Source organism: Centropristis striata, chromosome 13 (genome assembly GCF_030273125.1).
Source record: "Centropristis striata isolate RG_2023a ecotype Rhode Island chromosome 13, C.striata_1.0, whole genome shotgun sequence".
NCBI lineage: Eukaryota > Metazoa > Chordata > Actinopteri > Perciformes > Serranidae > Centropristis > Centropristis striata.
In genome coordinates, this window is record NC_081529.1 from 10,457,373 (window position 1) to 10,469,969 (window position 12,597).

The 12,597-nt window shown below is 37.7% G+C and overlaps 1 protein-coding gene across 1 annotated transcript; it reads right to left on the reverse strand.

The window, feature by feature from the left end:
* Nucleotides 1-6,362: 6,362 nt before the first annotated feature.
* nfil3-6 (nuclear factor, interleukin 3 regulated, member 6) lies at nucleotides 6,363-9,603 on the reverse strand. The gene is made up of 2 exons (XM_059349052.1): nucleotides 9,389-9,603; nucleotides 6,363-8,494 (listed from the first exon to the last, which is right to left on the reverse strand). The coding sequence occupies exon 2, from the start codon at nucleotides 8,476-8,478 to the stop codon at nucleotides 7,222-7,224; it is 1,257 nt and encodes a 418-aa protein (XP_059205035.1). The 5' UTR covers nucleotides 8,479-8,494; nucleotides 9,389-9,603; the 3' UTR covers nucleotides 6,363-7,221.
* Nucleotides 9,604-12,597: the final 2,994 nt, after the last annotated feature.

Here is a 12,597-nt window from a genome sequence, read left to right on the forward strand (position 1 = left end):
TGGGGGGGGGGGGGGGGGGGGGGGGGCAGAGTGTGGGGAAGAGGGGGTTGTGGGGGTTGCGTTTTTTTATTTTTTTTTAAATCTGGGTGAGGACGGTAGCGTAACAGCAGCATGTTGCAGTAGATTCATTAAATCAGACTCTTGTCTCCACTGTACATCTGCAGCGTCTGCCTCTCCTCTTATTACCTTTCCATTTCACCACAGCCTTCTGAAATGTTCTCACACTCTTTGTACTCCAGTATAAATCTTTTTCTTTTTTCTTTTCAGGCTTCCCACAACAGATTTGAAAAGCTAAATACATGCATGAATGCTGGATGAGAACATTATCTCTGAATGAATTATTAGAGTCTGATTTCTCTTTAAAAACTAACATCTGTATTAAATTGAATATTTATTTTCTCTAAATACAACAGATCTTTTCATAGTTGAGCATCAGCTATTACCTGCATACACGCAAAAAAAAAGTCACATACACAGTTGCTTCATTCAACTATCACTTATCACAATTCCAGCGAATTTCCTAACAAGCAGGAACAATAAAAATTGCAGTGATCCGAGGCATGATTAATATGTTGAGGTAGATTGTGAAACACAGATCCTGGGCGGCATGGTGATGCTGAAGATGTTGTCTCTGCTGCCCCCTGCTGCCCCCTAAGCAGCATCATTTTTATTTATTTATTTAATCCTTAGAAGTCTAAGCATTCAGCCTTTGGAGTTTGGGGCTATTTTGTTGGTTTTTGACAACTTTTCACTCTGCCTGTATAAACCACTTAAAAATCTTTACCATGCGATGTTGGTATCATTGTTTTCAAGACAACCTCACCTATAAGACCTGATTATTTTTTTCATTTTGACTTACTGGATCAACATTTTGAACACAAAAAAAACACACAAAAAAATGACAAAAACACACATAAAACACATAAAACATGAAAAATAAACTAAAAACACACACACAATTACAAAAAACACATGCAAACACACTCAAAACACACAAAAAACATAATAAAAATACAAAAACTCACAAAAATTACAAAAAATACACATAAAATCACAAAAAACACAAAGAAATTACAAAAAATTCACATAAAAGCACAAAGAAATTATAAAAAAAACAAACAGTAAACGCAAAATTTTGCATTACAAATGCTAAATGCACAAAGCTAAATTAGAAAAATCTCTGCAAAAAAAGTAAAATCGTGTTAATACATGTTTTTTTTATATACCTTTGCTGAAAAGGGTTAATGCATTAAATTGAACGTGGAAACTTCTGGAAAAGCCAAAACTTTAGAGTTCAGCTGACAGCAGGGCTCCATGCTGCTCCATTTTTACTCTGTGACGTCATGAAGAAGTCGAGCTCCGGCACTTTCGTGGACTCCAGAGGGTTAAGTTCCCAACTTCAGCCAAGGGAAACAGAGATGTTTGAGTTTATTCAAAATGTATTGAAATCTGCACATTGTATTTGTGTAAAGAAGACAATAGGTGCTTCATTATGTGAACTGATTGTGACTGCGTGGCCCCACATGACATGAATTCCCCTCCAGCTGTTATGATTAAGCCTCTCATGTTTTAAAGCTTTCCAATAGTGTTGAGTAATAACCGACACACCCACTGTCTCTTGTCTCTGTCTGGCTGTCAAACTGCAGAGACTGTGGGAGAGAAAGCTGCCAAGTGCACAACTCCTCTCCTCTCCGCCTGCATGTGTCAGCACTTGTCAGCCAAACCTCACCCATGTCATCTGCTTCTCTTTCCTTATTCTTTAATTACATGTTATTAGATCAATTATATCCAGGCCGAGCAATGCATTGCATTGTCTGTGTAAAGTTTTAATTGCTGTATGCCGTTTACAGCGATGTACGTTACATAACAGTGGGGTATTGTTCTGGTGGTGCCAGAGAAAATCCAGTGATTTAGTTTTGCTGCTTTGTGTGGCGATGCACAATATACACATTTTTTTTAGAAGCAGCAGAGGCCAAGATCCAACATGGTCTCACAGGAATCCGTGAAATAGCCACGGATTTGCTTAACTCAAAATCCGTGGAATAGCCACGGAATCACTCAAATTTCCGTGAAACTGACACAGATTTTGCTACAATGCAAGTTAATGACAGTCATATCCCGTGGCTATTCCAACATACAAAGTGATTATGTACATTCACTGAGTGAATATTTAGAAAATAAAACATATATTTCTCGTTAGAAATGTGATCAAAATCCATTTTTATGCAGAAACTAAGTCAAAATATTGATTTTTTCACTAAAAAAGAGAGAACTGTCCGCCATGTTTTTTGTTCAGACCGCCGGGACCTTAAAAGTCACGTGACTTGGAACAAACCAATAAGAAAAAATATCCATGGAATAGCCACGGGATATGACTGTCATAAACTTGCATTGTAGCAAAATCCGTGTCAGTTGTGCAGAAATTTGAGTTATTCCGTGGCTATTCCACGGATTTTGAGTTAAGCGAATCCGTGGCTATTTCACGGATTCCTGTGAGACTAGGTTCCAACATATCCTGACTTTAATTCCCACTACATTTCCCATAATGCAACATGGTGGGACCTTTCATTAGGCGCACATTGCCTCATAAATGCACACTTCTTTCAAACTCAGAAACTCAAGTTTGTAACAGAGGCCTTCTGTTAAAAAGTCCCAAGCCCATGCTGATATAACCCTGATGACATCATTATGACATAATTAGGGCTGTTTTTTTAAAACATTACACTGTAAAAAAAGTTTGTAGAAATTACAGTAAAACACTGTCAAATAACATCAGAAATGGGGCGTAAAATAAAAAATTGTATATCACCGTAGTAGACACTTAATTGCCGTAAATAAAGGAATAGTACAAAACTTAAACTGTAAAAATATATATTTTTAAAAACATTAGTGTAAAATTAATGGATAAATACCATAATGTCACAATTGCCCGAAAAAATAACAGGATTTTTCTGTCTAAACTACAGTTTTTGCTGATATTTACATTAAAGATACAATAAAAAACCCATGCACTGTATTTTTTCTTAATTTATTTTTTTTATAATTTTTTGGGCATTTTTGCTTTTATTGAAAGAGATAGATAGACAGGGGGAGACAGAGGGGAGGACATGCGGCAAAGGGACGTCAGGCCGGATTCAAACCCAGGTCCGCCGCAGGAAGGACTCAGCCTTGGTACGCGCTCTACCAGTGTGGGCCACCAGGACGCCCCGCACTGTATTTTTCACGGTGAAGTTCTGGCAACCACAGCTGCCGGTATTTTACCGTAAATTAAACAGATTTTTTTTTTTACAATGTACAGCAGTAGTTCCAGCCTTTATGATCACAACAAAATGAGGTGTAATCATTCTCAATGAATGTTCCAATTAAATCAGATCAAATCAAAATGACTTAATTTATCCCCGAGGGTAAATCCAGTTAGTCTGGTAGAATCTCTGTTAGAATGAGACAGCCTGATGGCTGTAGGAGAGAAGGATCTTTTGAATCTCTCCGTCCTGCAACAGGGAGAGAGGAGCCGTCCACTTCTGTTTTTTTGGTCCATAAAGGTTTTGTAAAGTGGATGATCCGGGTATTTCAGGATGGAACATCTTGACAGTGCATCTCTCCACCACCTCCTCCAGTGTGTCCAACCTGGCTCCAACCACAGAACCAGCTCTTTAGACCAGTCTGTCCAACCGCCTTCATCTCTGTGTCTGATGCTGCCTCCCCAGCAGACTGCAGCATAAAACAACACACTACCACCACAGACTGATAAAACATCTGCAGCATCTTACTACACATGTCCAGAGATCTGAGCTTCCTTAAACCTCTTAAGTCCAGGAGATTTTGGTTCAAATTTGTCAACTTCCTATGCATTCATTTCTGTCTCTGTTCAGCATCTTTCAGTCTCCTTACATCACATGCATGGCTCCGTTTTCTTGACACAAACTTGGCTATCAGTCAGATTTTTCATTTTATTCTAATTAACAAAGTATAAAGCTGCCAGGAACCCAAAATACAAGCAAAAGACACAGGTGTCTATGGATTTTCTTTTCTTTTTTTCTTTTTCTTTTTACCATTTATACACACAAAAACAGCAGAAATAATAATAAATAATAAAACTACAAAACAGTCTGTTTGCATGTAAATTAAAAATAGTAATAGTTTTCATTGTAGAAAGAAAATTCACATTTTAAAAATGGTCTAGAAACATAAATGGCACACTGTGAAAGCTCTTATGATGCATTTTCAACTGGCTTTCTCAGCTCGTCTACATATCATATATAAAAAAAAGTTATTACTGTAAATACAACGTGTGTATTTTCAATAAACATATGGACTCCAGAGGGTTAAGAAAAAGAGGCAGCTTTGCCCCTTTTTGTGTCTGTGTTTAGGGACCAATCCAATTTATTATCCAGGTATACACCTAGATACTTATAACTTGGCACCACCTGTAAATAAATGTATATGTAAATGTATAACGGTATTCATTATTTAAAAGTCAATTTTTAAAAAATACAATAGAACTCCCAATATGTAGGTTGGTTTGGTCAACTATTAGCCCAATACAAAAAAATCAATCAAATCAAATTTATTTTATTTATCCCAGAGGGGAAATTCAGTTAGACTGTTAGCTCTTCTGTAGATTATTGAATAATTAGACAGCTACTTTGAAGATGAATTTTCAAACATTCATCTATTATTTTTAGCTAACTATTTTACCATTTATTCATTACGTTTAGCTTACCATTTCAACTGTATATTAATTTGTTTTAAACATTTCCGCCATTTCTCCATTACTTTTAGCTAACAATTAAAACTGTTAACATTTAGCCAGTGTTGGAAGAAGTATTCAGACCCTTTACTTCAGTAAAAGTACTAATGCCACACTGTGAAATTACTCCACTACAAGTAAAAGTCCTGCATTCAAAACTTACTGAAGTAAAAGTACAAAAGTATCAGCATCAGAATGTACTTAAAATATCAAAAGTAAAAGTACTCGTTATGCAGAATGGACCAACTCAGATTGTTTTATATGTTCTAATATAGTATTAGATTATTTGTATTGATGCATTTATGTAAGTAGCGTTTTAACTTTTTCATGGTAAGGTTTAACTACGGCATATACAGTTATAAGGTTTAATTTAAGAATAATGTCTTATCATTTTAATTTGATCATGTTTTCGTGTTAAATCTCGACCTGTAAAGTAACTAAAGCTGTCAGCTAAATGTAGTGGAGTAAAGAGTACAATATTTGCCTTTAAAATGTAGTGAAGTAGAAGTATAAATTTACATTAAATGGAAATACTCAAGTAAAGTACAAGTACCTCAAATTTAAAAACTTACGTACAGTACTTGAGTAAATGTACTTGTTACATTCCACCACTGCTTTTAGCTCATTATTTGAACAGTTCAGTCTGCACTTTTAACTAATTATTTCAGCCAATACATATGTAATAACAACTGCAATACAATACTTCAAGCTAACATTAACTATTTCAACAATTTTTCCATTACCTTTAGCTAATCATTTGAACCTGTTAGCCATTATTTTTATCTTTTTATTTCTACCATTGATTCATTACTATCAGTCAAAGTTATAATAGTTTTTTTTTTTTCATTAGTTTTAGTTTTCATTTCGTTGTGATTTTTTGTTTCCGAATTCAGTTAGTTTTAATTCGTTAATTTTTAGAGTGAGTTTGCTGGTTTTAATTCGTTTTTATTTTATTTTTGGAAAATGTTTAGTTTTAGTTTAGTTTTTATTAGTTTTAGTGTTAGTTTTTTTGTAATGGGGTATTTCTTGTGTTCCAGATTCAATAAGGTCACAATAAATGTTTCCTTTATTTCCTTTGTCTGATCCATCTCAGCCCCAATAAGTTTATTAAGTCATAAAACCAGATAGATGAAATAGATTTCATATCAACCAAAAAGGTTTACGTATGAAAAAAGTTGACAAAGATAAAAACGAAGGACATTTTCACTATATTTTTAGTTAGTTTTGTAACCACAAAATACAGTTCAGTTAGCTATCGTTTTTTTCAAAAACTGTCGTTTTAATTTTTATTTCAGTTAACAAAAATGTTTTTTCAATTCTAGTTTTCGTTATTTCATCAGTTTTTGTTAACTATAATAACCTTGCTATTAGTTGCCTGCTTAGTTTTCTGTGCTTGCACTCTTACAGCAACATTTATTGTCCTGGAGTGACAGCTGATATTGTTTCCATCAAAGTGTAATTTCTGTTTCCAATAGAGTCAATGAGTTAGTTAGCTGCTTCAGAATCTTTCCAAGTACCCCTTGGCTTAGAATAACTGCTTTGGAGAGCTCCCTCCAGAGCATTTTTCATGTTTCTAGTACCCCTTTAAATATGGATCAACTCACCACCATGATATCTGTCAAATGTATTTATTTTTAATATGAAAACGTACAGAAAGACAGCAGACATTAAAATTCTTGTCACCATCTCGGTACAGATAACACGGCAGTAATAAAAAGTCTTCAAACCAGGCATGAACAGAGACTGAATGAAACATTAAACAGCAAAACAGTACATGTTACAGTATCTTTCCTAACAGGAGCTCCTTGTAATGACACAGAAGAAGTGATGAAACAAGCCTAATATATGATTTGTGAGAAAAACAAACCTTAAGCCTCTATGACCAATGGAGGTTTTGGCAGCTAATACTTTTATTACTTATTTACTGTCTGTCTCTACTTGTGTTTACAGCTTCCAGTAAGACCTGCTCAGTGAGGGAAACTACGGATTGAAGTCATTCCTCTCTAACTAGAACACTGCAAACACTTCCTCCATTGTGATGTGTTATAACAACCTGCTGGCTGACTTCCATTTGAATTGAATGTGGCTGCAGAACCACCAAAACCTGTTGTCTCTTTTCATAATGTGAGACGTTTAAGGTAAGCTTGATTTGTTATGACGTGTTGTAAACTGTTATGTTGTGTGTTTTTCACAGTGTATGGAGTAGAGAAACTATTACACACTCAACACTACCACAGATAAGACTCCCTGTTTTAGCAACATAAACTGGAGGTGAGATAAAGTTAAACAGCAGGTTATTAGATGCTTATAGACATTTATTACAATATAATACAGTATTTGAAACAAAAACAACACATTGTTAAAAGCTCGCTAGAATTTAGAGTTTTTTCAGTCCTTGTGAACATCTGCACGGTGGAATTTCTCCGTTCACTTACAGCAAAACTTTGTCCTTAAGTGTAGACAGTTGACACTCAGTTGACTTTGGCCATGAGCTGCTCTGTGAAAAGCTTCTTTAGCTGAGCCACCTCCTCGCTCAGAGAGTTGAGCTGAGACTTCAGGTGAGTGTTCTCGTGCTGATACTGGACCTCAGTTTGCGTGGCAGGAGGCGGGAGGCTGTATCCCACAGCCGAGACGTACTGAGGGGACTGTCTCCCCTTCCTGCCGTCCTCCCCCTCCAGCTGCTGGAGCCAGGAGCCGCCGCAGTGCCCCGCCGCCGCCACTTCACCTCCACACAGTCCTTTAGGGGACTCCTGTGCTGCCGGGGACAGCACGGGGCTCCGCCTGGCACCGTTGTGGTCCCCCGCAACATCGAACATGTCCCCGCTGCCGGGCGTCTTGAAACGCAGCTTGTGCGGAAGGTTTTTCATTGTCTCGGCAGCGTCCAACTTCCCAGCAGGGGAGTGGTGGAGGTCATAGCTCAGCTCCTCCGACCTGTGCGGTGATAATTTCCCTTGGTCGCTGAGCCGGTCTTCAAAGAAGATAGGACTGCCTACACTGGAGCCACCTGGTGTGGAGAACCCAGAGTCCTCGGACATGTTCCCAGCCTCCCTGGAGGCCCTGGAGCTGGTCTGGTTGTTGGGGTGTGAGGCTGAGGGGGTGGGGAGGACCCCGTCCCCTCTGTGGAGATAATAGTGAGGAGTCATGGTTGGAGGGCTGTGGTGAGGAGCTGTGGTGAGGGGCAGGATAGGGGCGTTGGAGGGGTCTTTGACCAGGCCAAAACGGAACTTGAGAGCCAACAGCTCGGCCCTGAGACGAGCGTTCTCCTCCAGCAGAGCCAGAACTCGGCTCTCCAGGACCATGTCGTTCACCCGCCGCTTCTCCCTGGAGCGCTTGGCCGCCTCGTTGTTCTTCCTCCTCTTGTCCCAGTAGCCGTCATCCTTTTTGTCCACGGGGATGAACTCACGCTTGCGCCGGATGCTGGAAGAAGGACTCTCTTTGCGTTTGGCGGCCGAGCTGCGCCCCAGCAGGGAGCGGGCCAGCAGGCTGCTGGAGGTCAGGATGGACACTGCTTCATCTGTGAAGGACAGAGGACCTCCTCCTCCCGCTCCACCTGGACTCCCTGTAGCTGACTCCAGACTCTGCAGCACCGCTCCGTCCTGCTGCCCCCTCATCTGCTGGGACTCCTCCTCAAACATGACGCTGGTCCGGAGTGTTGAGTCTTTCCTCTGACAGTGTTGAGAACCGCTGTGTGGTGCTGGCTGCTCGTTGCACTCTGAGGCTCTCTGCATGCAGCAACACTGCCACCTAGTGACCAAAGGGAACCAGAAGAGGGATTTAGTTGTTATGCAAGAGCCATTACAACACAGTATTATGTAACCCCATTACATCTCTCTATAAAACAAGGGCGACTTGTACCATAACCTTGCCAGCCTCATTATACTTTCAATATGGGCCAGTAGACACAGAGCTAATCAGCCACAGCGGACTTTTGGCATTACTATAAGATTACAACACCCGTTTAAAATTCAAGGGGAAAATATAAATCTTGACTGCGGTATCACATTGACCTATTAATAGCGTAACCTACATTTTTATTTTAGACCTATACAAATATAAAGTAAAAGTTGCTCCTTATAGTCTATGTGTCGTCTGCATTAAGCCACTAATTAGTGATCTGCTTCAGCTTTTACTTGCTTCATCAGCACTGACCCACATGTGTGACAGGGACATGCTGCTGATCTCCTGTCACTGCTTTTACTTATTTCATCTGACCTCACTCTGTTCTTCACACTGAGCACCATCACCAGCTTCACACTTCTACTGAGTTTTTGTCTTCCCCGAAACAAGATGCAACTTATTTTTTATTTTTCTGACGGTCCTATTTATGTTATATAAAAGTGATTAAGTTTGTTATGTTAAATGTAGAAGCAATAACATGAGCAAACGCTAGAAATAATTAAAACTTTTTTCCCACGTCAGCCTGAAGTTACAACTAAAATGTCAAAAAGCTATTAAAAGAGTTGCAGGTGATAAATTAAATTAAATCCAAACTAAATTATCCAGGTAAGAGAACGTGCACTTATTCTAATGCATGCGCAATTTTCACGGTATTGTATACGGCTCAGCGAAACTCAATAAGTCATAATTTAAAAAGAAAAAATCGAAAACACAGAACTAAAGAATATATATATTTTTTACCTGTGAAGAAGGATCACTTTTCTCGTTCCTCCGCTTCTCTAAACGTCTCCGTGTCCGCTTGTCTCTGTCTCTCCTCTGTGCTTTACTGCTGCGGATCCACTCAGCGCTGTTACTTCATATTATGATCGGCGTGGCGCACCTCCACTCTGCTCCACTTGGAATAGCGCAGCTCCTATTTGTAACGCTGAGTTCAGTTCAGGACGGTCCCTATCCTGACTTGAACCCGTGGGGCCCTTTTTGTGTGCTTGTTTCTGGGACCGCCTCCCTCTGTCACCCCCCCACCTCCCTCTCCTCCGCCTTCCAAGGGAAAGCTCCTATCGGCTCTCACATAACATGGCAGTTCAGGCATCATCATCATCATCATCATCTGACCTCCCTAGCCCCGCCCCCTGTGATAGATAATCTCCTCATAACAATTAGATAATGTTGCGCCTGGCTCTCTCTTTCCTCGATACAGAGGCGCTTTCTCACATGTGTGTGTGTGTGTGTGTGTGTGTGTGTATGTGCGTGTGTGTTCACTACAGTTTGGAAGCAAGATCAAATTTGTACAAGAACGATCATAGTTTCATTGGTATATTTACTGCAACAAAATAAATGTGATTATTAGAACTAAAGTCTGAGTGTGTGTTTGTGTGCGTACGTGTCTATGTGCATGTGTGTATGTGTACGTGCAGATGTTCGTGGGGATGGGAGGGGTGGCTTTTGTTGTTTTTATTGTCTGTTTTTTTATTTTTTATTTTATTACTGTTTATTATTTTATAAAGCACTTTGTGTTACATTTCTACTGTATGTATGAAAAGTGCTATATAAATACAGTTTGTTGTTGTTGTTGTTGTTGTTGTTATTATATAAAGAGTCACTTATTAGAACACATTTTGACTGTAATTATCAGGTCTTTGGGTTTTTATTGCTTAGACGTTGTGTATCCTTCTTTCCTCAATGAATAAATCTGAACTCTTGTTTCTTTTGTCAGAGATATGAACACAGATTTATTGGGATTTTTGTATCCAAACTCTCAAAAGCCAAAGAGCTAAAGTGAATGATGCAAACTGTGATTTGTTTTATTACTTTTGAACTGAAGTTGTGACTCTTCCAAATCTTCTCAACCCTAAAACTTCTTTTATTTTAACATTTATTCAGCAAGCTAAAGGTAAATTAAGGAAAATGGTTCAGTTCAATAAAGGTAAAGTCTGATCATGCAGTAAACACATCCAAAAATCCAAAGAATCCATACTGGTTTTTAAGAAAGCCATTGTGAACAGAAAATTTAAGTTGCTTCCAAACATTTGGCCTGTAGTGTATAAACAGTCATGGAAAAAATTATTAGACCACCTTGTTTTCTTCACTTGGTGTGGAAGTTAGTATGCACACAGACTATTGTCAGTGCGGTACACTGCATGTGTCAACCTGTCCCTTTTCTTCATGACGAAATATAACCAAAAGATATAAAGGAAAAGGTGAGTGAGGCATGATGGAACTGAACCGTCTGAGTGTGTGTATGTTTTTATATATGTGTATGTACATGGTCGCCCATAGAGTAGGAATAATCTTGTTAATGTTTTTAATTGTGGTTTCATTTTCATTGTGATATGTTTGGGAAGGGATTGGTTAATAAAGTTTTGAGAAGAAAACTGATAGATTAAGAATAAAAAAGGTCTGTAAATGTAAATTTGTACATACAAGATTCTAGAGATAACTGTATTTAATGTTATATTTATGTGATATTTATATAATAATAATAATAATAATAATAATACATTTGATTTTTTTTGCGCTTTTAAAAGGTACTAAAAGTTGCTTAGCATAACAGAATTGAGACACACAAACACAAAATGCAGAAAAAAAAACAAAAACCAAACAGATATGAGATATGAGATTATTATTTATATAGATGGGAGCTTAAAAAGACTGAATTTATGTGACTGAGTCAGCCAAAGACTGCTGCGTGTGATTGTTCTGTAAATGATTTATTTTACACTTTATCTGTCAAGAATAAATCACATTGTCACATTCATTTCATGGAAAGAGGAAATAAAAATGTTTTATTCCAATTTATGTGCGACCTTGTCTATATATATATATATATATATATATATATATGTGTGTGTGTGTGTGTGTGTGTGTGTGTCTGTATATGTATGTGTCTGTATATGCTGTATGTATAGATATGTAAAATGATCATGATAATTTTTACAGCACATATGTAAAACAATAAAAGCATACTTAAGTTTTACGTCATGTCAGCACAATACAACAAACAAGCCATCTAACATCTAAACACAAATAGAACACATGTATTCACACTGCTCAGTGTCAGTGAAAAGGGATTTATATTGAGTAGTTTGTCTAATCGTAGAAGTTTCTGCAGATTGTTCCACTTGTGTGGAGCCAATTTTCCAAACTCAGTGTTACCTTGATGGTTTTCATGGAAAATGAAGCATTATGTCTGTTACTCCTGTTTGGCCTCAGAAAACATGGTGATACAATTGATTTTCCTATGCTGCGTATCTGTGATTGCACTACCCCTCCAAAAAGTTTGTTTTGTTCCTAAGAGGCCTAACATGGAGGAACACCTCTCACTGAGTCAGAAAAAAAGAGAAAATTTAAAGGAACAGTTGGTTGATTTTTGTCATTTTTCATTATTCTCAGGATATATTAAAATAATCGTGTAAGATTTTTTCTACAGTCTGTAGAGTAACATTTGTAGGCCAAGACATCTCTGCAGCACCTCAATGCTTAATCCTCTGGGCTCTATGATCACGCTGGCGAGATCACATAACATGGCTTTTTTAAAATCGCCGTAACAAAAAAACAAGGTCACTCCAAATAACAGACTTGAAGCTTTCTCCAGTTTTTTGTTTGACGTTCCGAGGTCATGTAAAACCAAATATATGATCGTTTTAATTTCGATTAGATACAAAAATATTTATTTAAGTATAAAAGTAGGATGGGGCGAGGCAGGCGTGGCATTTTGTAAAAATGGAAAAAAGGGGTCTAATCATCTAACACTGTTCCTATAAATAAACATGTTTTTATGGTCATTTTTTTTGTATAGTTTTGTTATATTTGAATTTTACCTTTTATATGTTCATATTTGCAACCTATGTTTTACATTTTTCCGGTCTTAAACAGTTCATTGAGCATATTTGTGGTTTTTATTGTCATAAATAGTAAAATTTAATTTCAGATTTCATGAGTTTTGTGTATTT

Coding starts and splice junctions, on each gene's coding strand:
- nfil3-6 (XM_059349052.1), bottom strand. CDS start 8,478: ATGCAGAGAGCCTCAGAGTGCAACGAGCAGCCAGCACCACACAGCGGT.